This window comes from Sylvia atricapilla, chromosome 3 (genome assembly GCF_009819655.1).
Source record: "Sylvia atricapilla isolate bSylAtr1 chromosome 3, bSylAtr1.pri, whole genome shotgun sequence".
In the NCBI taxonomy this organism is placed as follows: domain Eukaryota; kingdom Metazoa; phylum Chordata; class Aves; order Passeriformes; family Sylviidae; genus Sylvia; species Sylvia atricapilla.
This window is the reverse complement of record NC_089142.1, coordinates 94,966,787-94,987,949: the sequence shown is the minus strand read 5'-3', so window position 1 is coordinate 94,987,949 and position 21,163 is coordinate 94,966,787. Positions and strand designations below refer to the sequence as shown.

At 39.7% G+C, this 21,163-nt stretch overlaps 2 protein-coding genes across 6 annotated transcripts in view; both read left to right on the top strand.

Annotated features, from left to right (window-relative positions):
* The first annotated feature begins 53 nt into the window (after positions 1–53).
* Positions 54–11,528, top strand: BPNT1 (3'(2'), 5'-bisphosphate nucleotidase 1). Of its 2 annotated transcripts, none has more exons than XM_066316225.1 (9): positions 54–214; positions 3,375–3,499; positions 5,548–5,652; positions 5,929–6,036; positions 6,606–6,654; positions 7,541–7,632; positions 8,605–8,802; positions 9,690–9,795; positions 10,953–11,528. In XM_066316225.1, the coding sequence occupies exons 2-9, from the start codon at positions 3,383–3,385 to the stop codon at positions 11,099–11,101; spliced, it is 924 nt and encodes a 307-aa protein (XP_066172322.1). In that variant the 5' UTR covers positions 54–214; positions 3,375–3,382; the 3' UTR covers positions 11,102–11,528. The 2 variants fall into 2 exon arrangements, with proteins under 2 accessions (XP_066172322.1, XP_066172323.1); XM_066316226.1 differs by lacking the exon at positions 54–214 and adding an exon at positions 432–499.
* A 3,171-nt stretch (positions 11,529–14,699) lies between these two features.
* Positions 14,700–21,163, top strand: part of EPRS1 (glutamyl-prolyl-tRNA synthetase 1) — a 38,399-nt gene continuing 31,935 nt past the window's right edge. For all 4 annotated transcript variants that reach the window (XM_066316219.1, XM_066316217.1, XM_066316218.1 and 1 more), the window contains exons 1-2: positions 14,700–14,814; positions 17,088–17,172. In XM_066316219.1, the coding sequence (XP_066172316.1) occupies positions 14,769–14,814; positions 17,088–17,172 (131 nt within the window). In that variant the 5' untranslated portion in view covers positions 14,700–14,768. The remainder of the gene's footprint in view (positions 14,815–17,087; positions 17,173–21,163) is intronic.

Sequence of the window (21,163 nt, the reverse complement as noted above, 5' to 3'; positions counted from 1 at the left end):
CGCGCCGGGCGGGCGGCACGGCGGCTGCTCGGCGCTCCCGACGGGCCGGGCCACAGCTTGAGCCCCGCCCGGAGCCGGAAGGATTTGGGGCGTTCCGAGGTGGTTTAATAGAGGTGGCGAGTCTTCCCTAAAGGGGCCGGCGCGGAGGCCTTGGTGCGCTGCGGGCGGTGGTGCTGGGGCGTGCGTCCGTCCCTCCTTGGCAAGGCTGGACACGGTGAGTTGGCCGCTCCGCCGGCAGAGCTGCTGCTGCCATCCCCGAGAACCCGAGGTGTGCCCGGCCACGCTCCGCTGGCCGCGTTCGCGGGCTCTGCTCCTAGCCCCGGCTGCGCTGCCCTGCAGGCGCCTTGACACCGGGAATACTCACGGCGAGAGAATCAGGATCAGGCTTCCCTTGTTTTTCTCTTTGGTGAGATGAGGTAGCGCAGCCCTTTCCCATTTGGAAGTCGGTAGGTGAACCGCGGTGGGATTCCCACCCGGAGTCCTCGCCTGCTTCTGCCGGGTAAATTTTGCTCCCTTACACAGTGGAAAGTTTATCTTTTACTAGGTGTGGGCCGAAGTTTATAATAAAGAAATAGGGAGCTGTGGTCGCTTAGGCATTGAAGAGTTCCAAGAAAAAAGTCATGGCTTAGCACTTGGATTTGAGGACATGCTCTGTGTGATGTCCACTTTCTCCTTTCATCAGGCAAAAATCATAAGTTTGGAAAATGGAAGTTTGCGTAAAAGAGACTGAATGAGAACCATCAACAAATCTGTCATGTGTGCTTTGATACATTAATTGTTGCCAGCCTGTAGTACTTACATCAGAATTAAAAAATAGAATGAGAACTGGAGAACTCATTAATTTTAGTCGGTATTAAAATAGGCTGATTTGTCCAGACTATTCAAGAGTTTGGTTGCTAGGCTAGAAGAAAGGAGAGAAGGTCTTCAGAGGACAAGGTGTGTTTTGAAAACTATACCCAAATTTAACTTGAGGGATAATTGCTGTGCAGTATTCATAAACTGCACAGTTTTCTAGGAGTCAAATTATTTTTGTCCAAAGCAAACAATATGTTCTTAAGTGCCTTGTGGAAGCATACTTTAGACATTACCCTCATCAGAAAGAATGTGCCATAAACCTATAAATAAGTTAATTTGAGATAAAAAAGTTTCAGAGGTGAAGAACTTAAAGGCAGCTACTGATGGAGAAGGTATGACTGACACGGAAGAAGGTTTCAAGCATCAGCACCTTGTTATCTAAAAGTTCCTCACGCCTTTTCTGTGTAGCCTCTCATGGGCAGCTCCACACAGCTCTGGGTCTTTCTCTCTTCCTTCTGCAGTTCAGTTCTCCTTCCTGTCCCTAAAAGGGGTGTTGAACCTTTCATTTCAGTTTCTTTTAATAAACCTTATTTTTTCATAAAAATATTTTAAGGTTTGCCAGGAGATTCTGGGTTCACCACAGAAAGTATATTTGTTTGCCTTAAGCACGACTAAGAAGAATGTACCCAAGAAACACCTTGGGTCAAGCTTCAAGAATGCAACATGGTATTTCTGTATTGTTTTCTGAGTATATTGAAGCTTTATGCGAGCATAAATTAAGTCAAGACTTTAAAACAACTAAGTTTTCATCTCATTTTATGAAGCAAGATCAAATGTGCAGTAAAAATCAAATTACTTTTTTATGAGAAACTGAGCAAAAAATGTTAATTATGCTCACTTGATCATTCATTTCAATTCTTTAATCCAAATTTCCCATCCAATATGCTGCTTTTTTAACTCTCTCTCAGAAATTCCCATATTCCAGATGTTTTCATTATGGAATGAACTATTTTCCTTCCTGATAACTTGTTTCACATGATGGTATAGACTTAAAATAGTATATGGCTTCCCATCTGTTATGATACATATTTGCTCTGCAACTTTCAATTGTTTGAGAGCTGCGTTTTGCCACAGGTAGCATTTCCAAAGTTTCCTGTGTAACCATTGCTGCCTGTCCAGGGTTCCTCTGGCTATGGACCTTGGCTATTCCACAGAACTGCAGAGCACTTTGCTCCCATCCATCAGCTGTAAATAATAATTAACATTAACAACCGTGCTTTTTGAATGTGCCTGAACAGTCACTCTACTCTTTCAGCCTCAGAGTGCTTCTAACGTTACTGGTACAGATGTGGTGTTACTAAAGTGCTCAAAAAGTTCTTAAATTGGCTGAATTTGGGATTCTGATACCTCTGACATTGCTGTTTTGTGAACAGCCATGAACTTGATTTGTCAAGGAAGAAAGGAAATGTGTTGTACAATGACCTGTTGCCACTTAAGCAGCACTTGCTGCAATTGCAGTATTTATTATATGATTGTTATATTACACTTCCCCCATAATATATCTTCTTTTCTGTGGTGAACAGTGAGTTCCTCTGTATTCTGTTCTGGCTCTGTGCTCAAGTGTTTCCTTGGAAGTGTGTCATACATGTGAGGCCAAGCCAAAAAGTGTGTCATCTACACAGACAGAAACAACTGATAGGAAAACATAAAAAGCAATCAGCTTTGCATTTCAAAAAATGCAGTGTTATCAATACTTCTTTTTCCTGAGCCAAAGAAAAGCTGGGAGGAATGCCAGCTTTCCAAGGGTGATCATTATTCTACTTGGTCACTGAAGGCCCAGTGAATTGCACTGATTTGTGCTGGGGAACAGATGAGGAAGACAATGCAATAGGAAGAATGACAGGATGTGGAGTGGTGAGGGGAGGCAGGATGATAGAAATTGATTTCCTTAAAGAAATCAGGAGAAGTTGAACAAATACAGAAAGGACGGTTCAATTCAGATGGTTAAATTCAATTTTTACATACAAGTTTGCAGTATCTGCATGTTATTAACCTACTTTGTGTACACAACTGGCCATCTACAAACCCCTATTTTATAGTTAAACAAAGGGGAATAGTAAGTGAAGTTGCTGATATCATCCTCTCTGGCAGTCTTGTGCTTGTGCTAAGTGTGCAAAACATGAGTACTGTGTGTAGACTCTTCTTTTCCTTAATATTTAGGGAAAGAGTTTTTGCTGCTGCTGTTGTTCATTTTTAATGTCATTCTATTTTCGTTACAACCAGGTTCACTGTCAGACAGAACATAGGTATTTGCAAGATCTTGTCTACAACAGCTTTACATCCTTGTCTTTGTTAATTATATTTTTTAAAAAAGTCAAAGCTCACCACATTACCACTCACTGGCAGTAACCCACTTTGCCCTTTCTGCTCCGTTTAAACTGTATCTGTTTGAAGTGTTAGGTAAAATTTTACCTTTTCTCCTTAAAAACCTTTTCCTTTACCTTTTTACCTTAAAAATTCACCTTTTTTCTTCTCTTGAAGAGAGGTATGCTCAAGTTTGCTTTTTTGTTTCTTTTCAGCATTCAGCATGGCTTCTCCAGCTCTCCTCATGCGTGTGGTGGCCTCGGCATATTCTGTTGCAGAAAAAGCTGCAACAATTGTTAGAAATGTGATGTCTGCAGGAGATCTGGGCATAGTGGAAAAGGTATTACCTTTTACTTTGTTCCAGTTTAACTTCACTTTTTGATCTTGAGTTAGATACAAGTCAAAGTGGTATTTTTAAAAATCAGCAACTGTGGGAGGAAATGCAGCCCTCACCTTCCTCACCACCACATACAACAAATATTCCTTTTTAAAGGATTAAAACAGCCCTAGAGAAGTGTAATTTGGCAAGTACTTCTAAACAATATTTGTACATTTAAAAGAAACGTCATAATTTTGTCCTGATTTCGCTCACAAAACATAAGGTTTGCATAGCACCTCAGGATTTATAGTAAGGTATATTTCCTGTTAATTTCTATACCTATGTTCTAAAATACTGTGTCCTCAATGAATTTTGGATTAGAATAAATCAGTCTTTGATTTTCTAAAAAAAAAAAAAAAAAAAAAGAACTTCAGAATTTATTGTAAATCACAGCTTTCAAAATAAAGTCAGAGCTTCAGATTTAGTTCTAAAAAGAAATCAGGCATTAAAATTCTTAATGTGCTGTAATTTATTAAGTTGCACTGATGAGCCAGGATCTTTGTTTTAACTACAGTACTGGAATAGGTGAAATTAACTTTTGAAGTTAATTCTAGCTTTACAGATATGTAACAATATTATGGGCTTCATTAAATATGTGTATTATTTTTGGTCCTTACATTGAAGGTTCTGCAGGTATTTATATTATTCAAAAATGCTCAAAAGTAATAGGTGATATTGGTTCTAAATAAGACTGGTTATACATATTTTTAAATTTTTTGAGAAATGAATACTATGAACACACAATATTAGATCAAAAGCAATGACCAACAGAAGAGGTTCCTGTTTGAGGGACTAGAGACCTTGAACTTCCTTCAAGCTTCTTGCCAAAGGTGGTTGCTGAAGGAAGAGGAAGAGTGCAAGAGAACCTCTGCCTGTCCCTCTGTTTTGCAATCTGAAGAGATGTAGAACAGAAATAAACAAAAGTGCTGCGTCTCATCATTTATCCTCCTTCTGCAGCCAGCAAACACCAAGACCAATTGCAGTTGGCCTTACTGTAAGGTTTAGAACATCTGGGAAGGCAATGTTCCACCTTTTCCCTCAGCATAATGACCTTCCATCCATTTATCTAGTTCAAAGACAGCTGAGTTTTTATCCATCTCCTCTCCTGATATCCAGAGTTTTCTTTCCCTCAGTCAACTTTAAGCTCTCCATTTATAATGCTTCTCTTTGCAGTACTTGTACTTTTTTTCTCGCCCACTTGGTAGGTAGACACTTTTATCCACCCATTCTTACATTGAAGAACTACTTATACTGTTTCATTTGGCTCATGTCCTGGAACAAAGGACATTCTCTGCAATAAACTAGGCCTTACTGAGTCTAAACTCGGGACCAATTTTAACCAAATTAATTAGGGGATGAGAGGGACATTTCAAAGAAAAATTTCATAAAATTAGCACTTGGCTAAGGTTCAGACTAGTTTTAAGCATTCAAAAATTAACCCATAACAAGATTATAAATGGAATATCCCATTCCTATGGCTAATTTTTGTAGCTGGATAAAACACTTTTCATGTTGTCAGCAAATAAGATACAAGCAGATAAAATTTTCGTTTGATTCAACTAAGATGCAAATCTTAGATGAACTGTCTTTCTAAATTCCAATGCTAACAGAATTATTTCTTACTGGGATTTTGTCTCTGGACCTAAAGGCTTAAAAAGTGTTAATAAGTTACCCACTTTCACATGTTGCAGGTTATTAACATTTAAGAAATTACTGCAATACATGCAGCAAGGTATGTTTGGCTAAACAACATTGCAGTCATTTTTTATGTGATCTTGGGGCACCAAATCCACTGTTCTAGTGTCAGACCAGTCTGTCTTAGCTCTGAGGTGCACAGAAAACTCTGCTTCTTGCAGTCTCTAGCCTGCCTCTCGCAAGGTCACTTACTAGGTTGAAGGCTTACCAAACTAGACTGCTTTTTCATTAGAAAAATAGATATTCAGAGTGCTGTATGGGCCACTGTGCTAGTGTATTTTTTAGCACACCAATTCCTATCCCCTCTTGGACAGGCTGGACCCAACGACTTGCAGACCAAAGCTGACCGACTGGTACAAATGAGCATTTGTGCTTCCCTGGCACGCAAATTTCCCAAGGTGACAATCATAGGAGAAGAAGTAAGTACCTGCTTTATTTCATACTAACATACATATTTCATAGTTTATCTTGCTATAGCTTGCATTAGAATTTGGTTTGGCTAGCTTTAGGAAAACATTGGGTTTAATTAAAAAAAAAAAAAACCAGCCCAAAAAGCAACAAATAAATGTATTTCCATCCAATTTCACCTTTCCATTTCATTATCTTTTTCAAGCTGCTCTCAAGCACACAGCTCTAAGGCAAAATGAGGTGAGTCCAAAATATTTTTCTAATAATTCTGAGCATTCTTTTGTTAGGAACTGCCCAATGGTGATGTAAGTGAGGAGTTAATTGAAGATGGTCACTGTGAAGAAATACTGAAGAAACCTTGTCCTACTCAGTACACAGGAATTAAAGAGGAAGAGGTAATGTGGTAATGCTATGTCTATGTCTTCATATTTTACATTATTTATACTAATTTCTGTCGTTAACTAAGAGTCTACAATGAAGAAATGTTTTTTTTTTCAATGCTGCCAGTTTTTCTTTTTTGTTTGGAAACTGAAATGTAGTCATGAGAATCACACCGCCAGAGCTGCAAATGCTAAATGCTCCTGTGTGCAGTTATGGGAAATGGAAATTGGCTTCTTACAATTAAAATTCAAATCAATTTGGCAGGAATCTAGTTTGGACATAAGAAAGTAATCTAATTTTCCATTTCAGTTTAATCCTTCATACTTCTGTTCAGAGATTTGCTGAGACATTCTAGTCAATTTTTAAGCTGCTTTTTTTTTTTTTTTTTTTTTTTTTTTTTTTTTTTTTTTTGGGTGCAAAATACTATTATAGGCTTCAATGATATAATAATGTTAAAACTTTGGATCTCTTTATTTCCTTAGTATCATAAGGAAATAAAAACACTAAGGTAAAATATATACTCTGAGTGGTAATTTACATGATTTGTATTTGTTAATTTTCCTTATTTCTTTTATTCTTAAAGCTTGTAATATGGGTTGATCCCTTGGATGGAACCAAGGAGTACACTGAAGGTTAGATTTTCTTTTAATTCTGTTGATAAAAAAATTAGCAATGTAATAAAGTAGCATATACATATAGATAGTTTTATCATAGAAGTTACTTACAGTATTGTATCATAAGGTTGATGTTTCTCTACTTTTTGAGTGCTTGGAATGTATTTATTTATTCCATTCAGGTCTAACCAGTTAGTTCTGAATATTCCTGATGGAATACTGAGTGCTGAGCAGTTTTTATAATTTCAGAGTGCCAAGACTGCCTTTGACTGCTGGCAGGTTGTCTTAAGTTTTAGTTAAATTTACAATTTTGCATATCTTTGAATTGAAGGACTAAATCATCCTCCTCTCAAACAACCCAAATACCACAGCTGTACTTGTAGCCCTTTCAAAATGAAACAAACATCCTCCCACAAATCATGATTCTTCAGTCATGGGAAGAAACTGTTTTCAGCAAAGCTTAATTTCTATCCATAGAAATAGATCCTAAAATGAAAGAAAAGAAAAAAATAAGACTCCAAGAAACAATATGCTGAAACCTCACTTTTGCTTCCTAATGCATCTTTTAGTTGGTTAATGTAAAATCTTTTAGGCAGATTTTTTCCCCTTTTTGACCTATGGAATGTCACCATATACTGCTGTGTAGTTGTATCTTTAAATTTCCTTCTCATTATGTGTTAATTTTAACATAGATTTATTAAAATAACTCTATCTGGAGCATTTTTTAGCAGACCTCAAGGTTAAATGACTAAAAGATTATATCAACATCTGAAAATCCTGATTAGTATTTGCATCTTTATGATAGGACCCTGCATTGATCTGTGGACTTTTACTGATAGTTTATGTTTTTATTAAGATCTTTCTCTTTTTCAAGCATAACTACATTCCTGCTTTTTCTGTCCAGGTCTCCTTGACCATGTAACGGTTCTTATTGGAATTGCCTATGGAGGCAAAGCAATAGCAGGAGTTATTAACCAGCCATATTACAACTATGAGGTATTAAATCATTGATTTATTTAGAAGCATTGTGTGATTTCTAAATGTTGCTCCTAAGCTGTTTCAGTTAGCACACTTTGAACTGAAAAGTGGCATCTAGTGGAGTTAATGTAGTAATGTAAGGTATTGGGGTTTTTAAATTAAATAGATATAATTTTAAATGCTGGTTTCCAGGAATTGATTGTCAGGAACTTACTAACAGCCATACTGAATCCTGAGGCTGGTGCAGTGCACTAATATAGGATATATTACAAATATCCTGTACAAATTACTACAGTCCTTATAAAGTATCTGCTATAGAACAAGTACAGATCAGTGGTGTTACAGTCTTTGCTAGAAAATCTTTAATAAATCCATGCAATGGGTGCATTTGCAATGCATGGTAACTGCCATAAATCTGCAGCCCTAAATAAACCAAGCATAAACTGTCACTGACAGCTGGGTTAGAGTGTCTCATGCCAGGCTTCAGGTGAAAGTCAGGATAGCCAACCTACAGGCATTTACACATTTGGAGATTATTTCAGTATTATTCGGGGGAGCTCATGATACAGCCTGATTAAAGTTATTGGAGTTTAAAGAAAAAGCCCTTGAGCTGATGTAGTGCTATCATGTTCTGTGTGACATGTATCACAATATAATTCAAATTACAAGATACTTTCAATTACAGATTGTGCCTCAAGCACAGAAATACATAACTATTAATCTGCCAGTCACTGGAGGCAGGATGTAATGCACTACCACAACGTCACAGATAAGAAAAGGGTCAATGATGCCATTGCCTTAGAGGGAAAGAGAGCCAACTTCTCACTCTGGGCTCCCAAGTAGTTCTTTTAAAGTGCCACTGTTTAAATGTACAGCCCAGTATTAATATTGTACTCCTTGATATGCCAAGATGCATCTAGGTACCCCTTTCCCTTTGTGCTTTAACTGCTGACCTGTGTGATTAAGCATTACTCTGTGCCTTTTTTGTAGGCAGGAGCTAATGCTGTGCTGGGCAGGACCATCTGGGGAGTGCTGGGCATGGGTGCCTTTGGCTTTCAGCTGACAGAGGCACCTGCTGGCAAACACATCGTCGTGACCACACGTTCCCACAGCAGTGCCCTGGTGAACGAGTGCATCACTGCCCTGAACCCAGACCATGTCATCAGAGTGGGAGGAGCAGGAAACAAGGTATGAAAACCCCAAATCTTCTGGTTTTACTGGGAGGTAAAATTTTTTACCTTTGAAAAAAAATAAAAATACTTTTTAAAGAAATCATTCGCTTACTTGCATGAATACACAGGAAAGACTTCCTTCACCTTCCCCAGCACAACTTCTCTTCCTAGCATTCAGTCTGCTGTGAGGTTGAGAGAATTTGCACTGGTGTATTTGTACCAGTGGCCATGCTGGTCATGGCTGAGGTCTGTCTTCCCCAGTATTCTGCTTTTAGGGATGAAAATAAAAAGTTGTAAGACCAGAATGAGTAAATAGGAGTTCAGTTTAATCTCAATTATTAGACATGTCCTCCTGTTTGTGTTAATACAGCTATTGTTCCAACTATCCAGCAGCACATTTGAAAGGATAAAAATATAAGCACACAGTGATATTTCCTCTGTTAAATTTCTCTTTGTACATGGAACACTAATTTGGTACAGGTTTTAAAGCTTAGTTTTGTCATAGCTGTCAAAAACACACCCTCTCATCTCTTTTCTCCAACATGTGCAAGGCCCAAAATGGCACTAACACCACATGTATATAGTTTATACTATACACATACTCCCCACTTTATTTTTTTAGTACTTGCACAAGAAGTAAATTCTTGTTTCTGAAAGTGAGAGTGGATTTTCATCTTATAGACTGTATTTATAACAATCAAAATATTGAATTGGTAATGATGATGCAGTATAGCTTCTAAATCTTAATACGTTTCTTGTAATATCAATAAGGAAATGGCTGATGTTCCTTTCCTAACTGTCAGTACTTACATACACAGATTTAATCCCTCCTTCCTGGTGTTATTTCTACCCATTTCTAAATGCCTAGATCCTTTGCAATGATTGCAACTCTATTCTTAACAGATCATTCAGCTCATAGAAGGCAAAGCATCTGCTTATGTGTTTGCCAGTCCTGGGTGCAAGAAGTGGGACACATGTGCACCTGAAGCTATCCTACATGCTGTGGGAGGTAAGTTCATGGCATTCAAATTTCCAGGATAAGTGAAATTGCATTAATTTGAAGTTAGTTATGCTTTCCATTGAAAGAAAAATGACAATACATGTGTCAATAAGTGTCACATAAAAAAAGCCAAATCTCCAAATTTGGGGTACATTAATTTTAATATTTTTAAAACAAATGCCCTTTTTTTTTTTCTGTTGGCTACTATCTCACAGTAAAATCTGCTGTCCTACTAACTGAGTATAGTAGTTTATTATTAGTAACATGTTATGTAATATGTGGACATTGAATTCTTTAAACCAACAAAAATAGGTCAAATCATGCAGTTGTTCTCTGGATGTACAAACTCCAAAATTGAGTCATTCATGTAATTCAGTAGAATCAGTGGTCTCCAGCCAACATGAGACACTTCACTTATCTAGGGGCTAAGGGGTTGAAAAGTTATGAGAAGTCTCACTTCCGAGGATTTGAAGTAGTATTTTGTTTCAATTGTTCTTTTCACATTAATAGGTCTTTTACCACCCTGTGCTAAAATAATGGGGTTTGATGGCTAAAATCTGTCAAGAAAGATAACAGGCTTCATAATGACACTATTGAACTCCTCTGCAGACTGTAATGTTCATAAGTGGGATAATTTTAAACAGGGTTAGCTCAAGCACAAAGCAACCCAACCAATCTGGGGCAGCACAGTGCTGAATTTGGCCTCTTTGGTATGTAGGAATCTCCTGGTTAAATTAGTTTGAATAAAGATCTGTGTTGCTCTTGCTAAGTGATTTCTGAAATCTCATTCAAAACCAACTGGGGTTTTTCTACATTATGTTAGAGTTTGTGGTATACACTTGTCCTGAGGATTTTTTTTTTTGCTGCTTGTCAATGGCTAATGTAAAAGCTACTCAGGAATCATTTTAGGTAATCCATGAGAGAGAGAGGTGTTTTTCTTTGTCTGAGACACAAAGAATTGTTGGGGGAAAAAACAAAAAAACCACTAGCTATTTGATTCCAGTCAGTATAAAACCTTTTGTACTTAAACTGAAGCAAAGATACTTCATGTTTGAAGATGGGCATGTGTACCGCAAAGGCTGCTTTTAATTATTTCACTTGAACTAATAGACTCCAACTCCTTTTTGCTGGAATTTCTTTTTTTTTTTTTTTTTTTTTTTTTGCAGGCAAGATAACTGATATCCGTGGAAATCCATTTCAGTATAACAAGGAGGTGAAACACATGAATTCAGCTGGGGTCCTTGCCACTTTGAGAAATTATGACTACTATGCCAGTCGTATTCCAAACAATGTGAAAGAATCTCTTGTGCCTTAAAGCAGGGAAGAGTCTTCACTTTGCCTGGAAGGCTAAGAAAATGAGCTTGGAAAAAAGAAAGGAAGATGATGACTGAGCTTGAAATTCTTTCATAGAATCTGAACTGAATTCTTTCAGTAAGGTGTTCAATAATTTCAAAATTATACAGAAGCTCTAAGTATCTGTTGGATCAGATTATTTGGCTGTGTTGATCAGACAACATCAAAGCAGTCTCATTTCTTCAGTAGTCATTTTCTGTATTCTTTTGGAGTTTTCCTTCCTCATGACTGTGTGTAATATGCTGCTAATCATAACACTGCAGACTAAAATCATCTTCATATTCTGAAGATGAAATCATTTTAAGTCGTGTACCTGATCTTGCTCAATGGGTTTTGTTGTCAGTAAGGGTTATTGTGTTAAATACAAATGGACTAAGGATTTGCCTGGATGGATGAGCCTATTTGTTATAAAGTTGACAGTTTTGATTCTTAGAAGGGCATCTGAATTTTTTCTGGTCTGCTCTGATTTTTGGGATGGCCAAGACTGCTATATGTTGGATTGTCTGAGTTTTGCAGGAGGCAGGACACAATGCAGCTGGGGCTGGAAATCTCAAAATAAGGGTTCATGGATCACTGGATGCATTGAGGATCAGTGAAGTGTACATGCAGCAGGGTTCAGGACAGCTCAGCTGGGAACCCAAGGAAGCATGACAGGGGCAGGAGTTCTAGCACCTCTATGATGATTTGAAATGCCTTTGTAAGGGTTTCTGCCACTGCAGTCTTGGAGCACTTTGGGCATCCAAAGTCAAGGTCATTTTGGCATACTTGGGAATAACAGAAATGCCAGACCTTGAAATTTTCCCTGTCCAAATTCTGAGATAAACCAGGTGCCTTTCCAACAGCCCCAGAGCTGAGGAAGTTGACAGTACCTCTTTCCCCTCTTGTGGAACACAGGCATGTTAGAGGAGGGGAGAGAAAAGGGCCAAGATCACCTAAAATTAACTTTGAAATTGGAGATCCTGTTTCAGTCAGCTTTCCCATAGGTGTGGCTGTTAGGAAAACAGGATTCAACTGGCCAGTCCACTTGAACATGAAAGAGAATCAGTAGTAAATTACAGATGACTAGCTAAAATTGGAAGATTAGCCAAACTCTTTTGAAGTCTTTTCAAGCCAAATTTAGGATTTTGGAATTAAGTTCTTGAAGCAGTGAGGCATCTGTGTCCCTTCTTTTCTTCAGATGTTGTGACTCAGTTCCCTTACTCTCAAATGAAGGGGTCCTAGGGCCACCTTTTCCCTACTTATGTGGCACATACTGAGGCATGCCATGGAGAGATGCCAGTTTCAACTGACAACACAGAGATTTGCTTTTCTTTCTGTTCTCCATGTGAAGAAAAGAGTGGCATGTCAGATTCTCAGGCAGGTGGTGTCAGAGAAGGTATCTGAACACAGCTGCTTGCTTACATAGAGACTGAATCCCTAAGCTCTCCCACATGATTTTTTTCTCTTACCCTCTGCTGGCACCATGAATGCCAGAGTAGCCTGCAAGTTGCACTGGATCCTCTCCCCCTTCCTCTCTGCCCACAAGATTAGGTCTTCTAAATAACTACACCCTTCATGCACACAAAACTGTCTTTAAATGAGTGCCTCAAGGTACAAAAAGTTGTTTTACCATACAGAAGAAAGTTTTGAAATTCAGTTTTCCACAGTATGTCCAAGTTACTACTTTCTCCCGTCATCACACAAGATATTCAACAACTCCACTTGGAGTCCTTAGATTAGGTCCTTTCCTCACAGTAGGGTAACACCTATATGACTTCACTGGCTTAAAGCTGACTCTATTTCCAACAAGCAGGAACATATTGCCACCAAATGATATGAACAAGGCAACTCTTGCTCCTTGTGCACAGGTGGAACAGAATCTAAGGGATTTTTTCCTTAGTGAGGTCATCCTGGCCTAACATTTACAGATAAATTAGCAAGATTAGCATTTACCTCATTCTATCATGACACTGGATTAGAGCTGCATATATAGGAACAATGTATGCTTCTAATCCTTTGATCTAAAGCCTACCTTTCTTCTCTCTCCTCAATTGCATAACTGATAAGAGCATGCAAGGCAGATTTGGCCTGCTTTAATTAGAACCTTCTTCATATTTTAGCCCATTATAAGTTTAGTCATTCCACATACTGATTGTTACTGAAGTTTGAACCACATAGCACATACAGTGATTTCACTGCTTGTTATACATAATTTTCACCTTTATCTTGTACAGGATTCTTTGACACGCATGCTGTGGCATTCCCATCTAAATCTGCATGTGACTTTGCAAAACATGTTAAGATAAAATGTAGAACAACTCAGGCAACACAAAGGCCTGCCTTCATCATTCTTTCCATGTAATCATTAAAATACAAAGGACAGACAGCACTGTTAGTAATCCTCATCTATTGCCTCTATAGCCTTATTTTCATCTGAACCTTGCAATAAGTTTGAAAATCTCTTCAGCATAAGCCTCTTTCTAATTCTGCTGTAATTTCTGTCTGCTCATTTAGTTAGCTGAAAGGGAATAGAACACACAGCATGTATCAGCTTCCGCATGGTGTGTAAAGATACTGATGTATGGAAACATGTGGAAATACTTTCCATGCTTACAGAACCCCTACAGCTGCTAACACAGGAGAAGATATTAAATCCAGCAGCAGGAATCAAGCATAAAAACGAGCACGTAATGTGCAGTCATGCTCTGGCTATACCACTACCCTCACTGCATAAAAAGCACTGGTTCACCAATCAAGCATTTGATAATGTCTCCGTTAGCACATTAGGTGCTACAGTAACAGCTATAAAATAAATGTGGGGAAAAAAACTATCACAGTGACACTGCATTGTCCTTGCAACAAAGTGAATTTGAGCCAGTCTCCTGTGAAAAACCGATGACGCAGCATTTTGTAACTCATTGCAAGGCTCCAGGAGGTGGCTGGGCACTGGGACAGGCTCTCCAGTGAAGTGGTCACAGTGCCAAGCCTGCCACAGCTCAAAAGCCTTTGGCCCACGTTGTGCAGGGCCGGGAGCTGGACTCCGGGATCCTTGCGGGTCCCTTCCCACTCGGGATATTCTAGGACTCATTTGACTCGCTGCAAAGTTCGCACGTTTGTCAGGAGTTTAACAAGTGACATCCTACAAAACCAGAGGAGTGAAACCATCCTACTCCAGCGCGGGGGTGCGTGCTCCGCTGCTCGACCTGTTTGGATCCTCACACACAGAAAGGGGCTGGAGGCATCTCCACGGCTGCTTCCAGACATCCAGCTAAGGGCCTTGGCAGGCAAAGGCCTGGGGAAGGCTCAGCCGGAGCAGCGTGAGAAGGGCAGCACCGGCAGCTGGTTAGCTGAGGGCAGGGCAGCCTCATCCGGCACCCGTCCGTCATCCGGCCGCCTGCTCAGGGCTCCGCCGGCGCGGCCGGGAGGGCTGCGGGCGGGCTCCGGCAGCGCCCAGCGGGACTGATCGCCAGCGAAGGGACGTCCCGAGCACCCCCATCTCCCGCTCCGCCGGCTCCACGGTTCTCCCGCGGAAGTGACGGCGCTCCGCCCGCCCCGGGGCGGGTCCTGCCGCGCCGCCCGGGCCCTGCCGAGCTGGCAGCGCTGCGCGCCCCGCCCCGCTGCCTCCCTCGGTTCCGGCGCTGGCGGCGGGAATGGCGGCGCTGAGCCTCACCGTGGACGCGGGCAGTCCCCCGCTCGGTAAGTGCGGGCCGGGCCTGGCCCCGATCCCGCTGTGCCCGGCGGGGCTCTGTCCCTCCCGGCTCTCTCGCTCCCTCGCTCCCTCCCGCCCGTGTTGCATCATGCGGCGCCGGCCGTGCCCGCGTGTGGGGCCGGGCGAGGCGGCACCGGGGCCCGTGCCCGTCCTTCCCGTTCTTCCTGCCCTTCCTTCCCGTCCCTGCCGCCCTTCCCGGGGCCGTGTGCCCGCTGCGGGCCGCTCTGGCCGCTGTTGGGGCCGTGGCGGAGCGGCTGCGCTGGGCATAGCTCGGGCTGCAGGAACTCGGGCACGGGTGCAGCCTCGGGTGACTTGGCACGTCGAGGCTGAATGGTCAAGACAGCCCTAGTTCACGCTGCCTCTTCGTGAGCTCTGCCGCTGTGTTGTTGTCTTTCATTTTCAGTTCTAATCTGCTGCTAAAATTCCCCTCTGGGGAGCTGGGTCCAAGTTGCTCTGTGAAATCTTGCTTTCTCAGTTGCGCGCTGCCCTTCGATGTTATTTTGCCTTTAAAAACGTGAGAACCTCCTTCATTGCACTTCCACCCATCTGGAAACAATCTTTCGTATGTCTTCCATAAAATTTCTCCATTTCGTTATAGCTATTCAAAATAAATTTTCTTCCTATTCTTCATCGTAATTTATTGGTTTATTTTTCTTGCTGTTATTCCCAAATGCATTTCAGAGTTGAATGCAACTTGCATGACTACTGATTCAAGGTATAAAAACATATGATTTAAATAAAATTTTTCTCTGTACTTGTTTATACTGATTTGCCAGAAAAGAAAATGATGCAATATGAATTATGATTAACATCAGGTTTAGGGGCTTTGGAGACTTATTTTCTCAGCTGGTGAGTGGTACCGGAGGTTTATTTCTGGAGATTGCATGATTGTGTCAGAAATATTGCATATTACAGATGAAACATTTATATCAAGGAGACAAGCACACTGATCTTACTCATCCCTACTTCATACTGTTCATCATGTCTGCTGTGCAGTGGGAAAAGTGTAGTAGTTTTTAATGTCATCAGTATTAATTACATAGCTTGTTGCACATAATACTTGTCATTTTCAAAGTATTTCCATGCATGTTATTAAAATACTTGCCTGTCTTACTAACGTGTTGTGTAAGGGTTGTCACCCTGAATTTCACAGGTGGATAGCTGAGGGATGAGAAGAAGAACCTTGACTTACTCTTAATGCCACCAGAAGGGTTTTCAGCTGAGCAGAGGTGAGAGCTAGGGAATTCCTAGCTCCAGTGGTTTGTATTTAGGCCAGTGTATTAATAGCTTATAGTACCATCTGCCTCGGTAGCTGGAGCATTGTCCTAGGGAGGATGAGGTGCACAGCACGCTTTGGAGTCTGTAACAGGTTAGGTGCCTTTCTAGACTAGAGTAAAGTCCTTTGGCTGGTTTGCCTATGCAAAAGCTTGCTGCCTTTGTACGTGCTTCTGAGCAAAGTTAAAGAGCACAAGCTCCTCTGCTTATGCTCAGCAGGCTGACTCTGGAGCAGAGCCAGGGCAGAAGCGCAGCCAAGTGAGCTCAGTGCTTTGTTTGAGCTGCTGTGTTGTGCTGTAGAACCTCGAGATCAGAGCAGGTTTGCATCAAGCCTCTTCCAATGTGGCCAGAGCTGCCTTACAGTCAATGGTGTAGCCTAAACACTTCAATAATTCTTCTCTTTCTGGAGACCATTTTTTACTGTCACTGGTGAACTACTTTGAAAACCCAGTGTAAGCTTCCTGCCCTTTTACATGGATAAAGTTTCTTGGTTTTGAATGTGAATGGCTAATCTTTTCATGAACTTTAAATCAGGTAGAAAATAGTCTCATCCTTGTTCAGAAAGTGCTGGTATGTTCAGTAATTGATCTCCTTTGATGCATGTGTTGGGGCTGGGATGGAGTACATTGGTAATACTCTCCAATATTTAAGAGCTTTTTGATTCACCTCATATACTGGGGGACAGGACTAATTTTTACCATACCCTTAGGAAGCAAAAATGTATTGTAGCTGACACACTTGCTGAGCCCACTGCAGATCACTGTGTGCTGGACATTATCAATTTGAAGCTGCAAGGATTGCCAAGAAGAAGCCTCTTGCATATGACACTGAACATTGATTTTTTTGTTTCCCTGGTCATTCTTACTTGAAGGAGCCAGTTCAGTCACCTGGTCCTAGTGGACAGGAGATGTAAGTGGTTGGCTGTAACTGTGAAAGGTATCTCTTCTGAAGGAAGCTCAGTATCTTTTTGTCTTGTGTTTTCAAGGAGCTCTGCTGACGGTGGAGCATGTGAAGAATGATGTTGAAATTTCAGTGCAAGAAGGCAAAGAAACCATCCTTTCTGTGTCCGAGTAAGTGACTTTGCATCTCTCCTTCTACCTTTGGGTCAGCAGTTTTAAAAGTCACATGGTTGTAACATTGACAGTAACCTTTTGAGGTAGGAGGAGGAGAAAAAAAATACGGTTTTATTCATCACTGCATTACTGATGTCTCCGTAGCACAGACAAAACATTTACAGTATATTCTGAACTAGGTCTTTATGGAAAAAACTTGTTTTATTTACATGTACTTATGTATAATCATTTATGCTGTACCAGTCACTTTTTGTGATGCCATGGATGACCAACAGCAAGGCAGTTTTGTATTAGAGGGGTTTGATATATCAGATTCCTTGGACTTGTATATGTGTGGTGGACTGAAATTTGAATGTTTAGATGACATTATTTAGGCTCCCTCCTGTCTGTGTATAAGCAAAGGCATGATGTTATCTCAGAAAAGTGTTAATTAACTGTGCTGTACTATCCAGTGTATCCATCTGCACACTGTAGAAAGAATATTGGAAATTTTTGTAGTAATTTATTGTCTGTCCTTCTAAAAATACTCTGCCATTGGAATGGATAATTTCAAGTTTGGGGCACGAAGATGGTTCTTTACAATCTGAGTAAGATCAAATGCCTATCAGAAATGGAAGACTAACACAGTTTGTTTTGGCAAGCTGCATTGTCATCTTTGATTCCATACCAGTTAAGACACCTGGTTATATCAAGAGAAGAGATCCTGCTGTCTGACATATCAGTTGAAACTCTGGCATTTAGTATCTACAGTAAAGAGCATATTTGTACATGAGCATTGCAGTTGTAACTTAAAGTATATTATTAACACCATGATGAATTTGGAATTACTGATTATAGTGGTAGTTTTTGAACATTGGTTGTTTTTTTTGAACATCTTAGGGAATCTGTTGTTCACAGACTTGCTGACAAGCTCTCATTTTGTCAGCTAATTCAGTAGGAGATGCTGTTAAAGCCACCAATGCATCATGAACTGGAGTACCTGCTTGTCTGTGGAATGGCTATAGAAGCAACATATTTCATCTTGTATTTCAGTTACTGACTTGCTCCTCATAAATTAACACCAACTGAGCATTTCCATGTCTTATAACCTTAGGTAAAGAGCTTGTCACTGTGTACATAAACTTGCAGAAGATCAAAGCACAGGAAGATTCACATTCTTCAGTCATGGTTGTTTTACTGGTTGGAAATACTGTTTTCTGTTTAAAATGTTGGACCTGAACTCATATAGGGGCTCTTGCATATTCTGATATTCCATGTTGTCTTTTGCTGTGCCTGGTGATGGCATTGAATTTGGTGTGAATTAAACCAAAGGAAATGTGACAGGGAAATTGTATTGAGATCTAATTGGTACATCTTTAATAATCTTCAGCATGTGTTTTGCACATGTGGGATACAGCTTATATAACAGAAAGTTAATTGGATATTTTTTAGCTGCAGGAGAAAGTTTTCCCCTTAAGTAGCCTTTGTCAGGTTTAGATTTTGTTTTACTTTGTCAGTTTAGGCAGTGTATGGATGTATACATTAAAATGCTTGAATGCACACTCCTGTGACACATGGGAACAGTCTTGGAATATTTTAAATATATATAGTTGGCTTTGAAATAATATTTATTTCATTAAATAATTTAGTGTTATCATGCCTTCTTCCTACTGCATTGCAAACCCACTCATTTTGGCTGTAATGGAACTTGTCAGAAATGTAAAGCAAACACTCTTCTTCTGTACTTTGGCCCTGGGAGGATCTAGAATCATGGTCCTATCAGATCGAAATTTTTGTGTGTTAGTGTCTTTTCATCCCTGGCATTGGCTTATGTTCAAGAAGTTATTCCAGACCTCAGTATTGCATTAATTTTCCCTTGCTTGGTTGTACAATCATTTTAAAATTTGATTCTTCCCCTTAAAGTCTCTTAAAAGTATATCTGCAATGTGAGAGGCATCAGCTGAACTCATATCTCAACTAATGCTTTTGGTAAATGGATTTTGTGGCATCAGTTCTGCTGAACCATCTTGTTTTGGCATGATGTGAAAATCATTTGGGATGTTTTAGATTTGGATTTTTTTTTTCAGGAATCCATTAGTTCTCATGACTTCACTTGAACAAGAAAGAACATTTTAATTGTGATTCTTCTAGGTTCTGTTTTGAAGCTCAGTTAAAATCTGGTGTCAAAATTTTCAGTTAACTAGCTGAAACTTAGCTGTCAGCTAAGATAAACCTGAAAGGTTTATTGCTCATTTGAGATGATGAATTTTATTTTAAAGGTTATTTTTGAAGCCCTAGCTTCAAAACTTCATGTGGTAATAGCTCCTAAGCAAACCACTCTGCTAAGAGATAGTGGCTTTATGGAGAGTTTTACTGTACCTGTGTCTTGTCAGAAAGCAAATTGCAATACAACTTTTGTGTTTTGTGTGATGAGCACATGCACATTTCAGAGTAGTTATTCCTCCTAGGCAGATCAATCCAACCATTCTGCAAAGCTTTTTAAAATCAATTAAATACTGATTTATTACGATTGAAAAAAATCTGTGTTTTGGGGTTTTTTTTGCTTTTTGTGTTTGCCCTTTTTTTTTGGTCCCCTTGTCCCATCTTGTCTTCTTGAATATTTGCCGTGGTGTTTAATTATGTGGCATTTCATGTCACTCTCAACAGCCACTCTTTGCCTGTAACATTGCATTGTCCCTGTTCATTCTTCCTTACTTACCCTGGAGTTAGCAAGCACTGGCTGCAAAGAGCCTTTTATAACTTTTCCAAAGAAGTCAGTTAGTGATGTTTGGGTGGGAGTATTGTGTTTTTCCTGAAGAAAATAACAGCTTTAAAAAGTTGTTTATGCCTAAAAAGCATAAGTAAGATTTTACTCAGAGTAATGTCTTCCCATTTTATACATGTATTCAGTTTTGCTTGAGTAATCAAGAGGTATTTGTTTTGGTATGAGCTAGTGAAAACAATAAAAGTGCATTTCACAGACTTCTCAAGTGAAAATGTATTGGAAGTGTTTTGTTTTTCTAAGTTTAAAAAAGCTTCCTTAAAATCAAATAGTTGGAAATTAGAATAGGACACACTTTGTGTAATTTACACCCTACTTTGACTTTTGGTTTTATGTATACTTTATGGCTCCTCTGTATATATACTGGATCCTACATGCTTAGAAAGCATGCAGAATTAAAAACAAGCAAACAAAAATAACCTCCCAATGAACTATATTCCTTAGATTTTGCTGCAGTTAATGAGACTGGCTGGTCCATTTGTACTAAAAATGGGACACATTCTAATTGTTAATATAGCAAGTACACTTTGTGTAATTTTCAGAACTTTTGTTGATGTTTGCAAGGCTTGAAGGCTATCAGAATTCTTTTAATTTCATAAAGGACATAGTAGGTAAAAAAGGAAATAGAGAACAATGACTGAAGTGGAACCTTGGTTGGACAAGTTGGAGTGTAGCATTCAGTGCATTAAATTGAGTAAATGTTCAGAAGAACACTTACAAGGACTCCTTTTGTTGATATCAATGCTTGATTTAGAAGCAATTGGAGCTCTGTTTTTGCAATCTGCATCTATGTGGGAGTAGAGTAGAGAGCAGTATTATCTGGAGAACTGATGTTCTGATGCGTCTTTCTTCCGAAGTTCTTCAGTAAATATTAATTTATCTTAGATGAGTTGGAAGCTAGATCTCTGACAGCTTTTTTTTTGATATTGTGTGTAATGTAGAAAAGGGACATGAAAACAAAGAGAGACATTTCTTCTGCAGGTCAGTTGAGAACTTTCATAAGCAGATTGAGGAGAACAAATTCAAATTAGTCTGTTATCTGGAGAAGACTGGGTAAAAAGAGAAATGCAGGCAGGCAAGTTTGTTCACCAGGGGATGGTCTCTTTGAAGTGTGAATCGAGTAAAGTGACTAACAAATCAACAGGTTTTTTTCCCCTGATGCTGGCCCTTAAAACTGTGATGAAGACCTCTCAATTCTTCTGTTGTTTCACTTGGAATCCTCTTCAA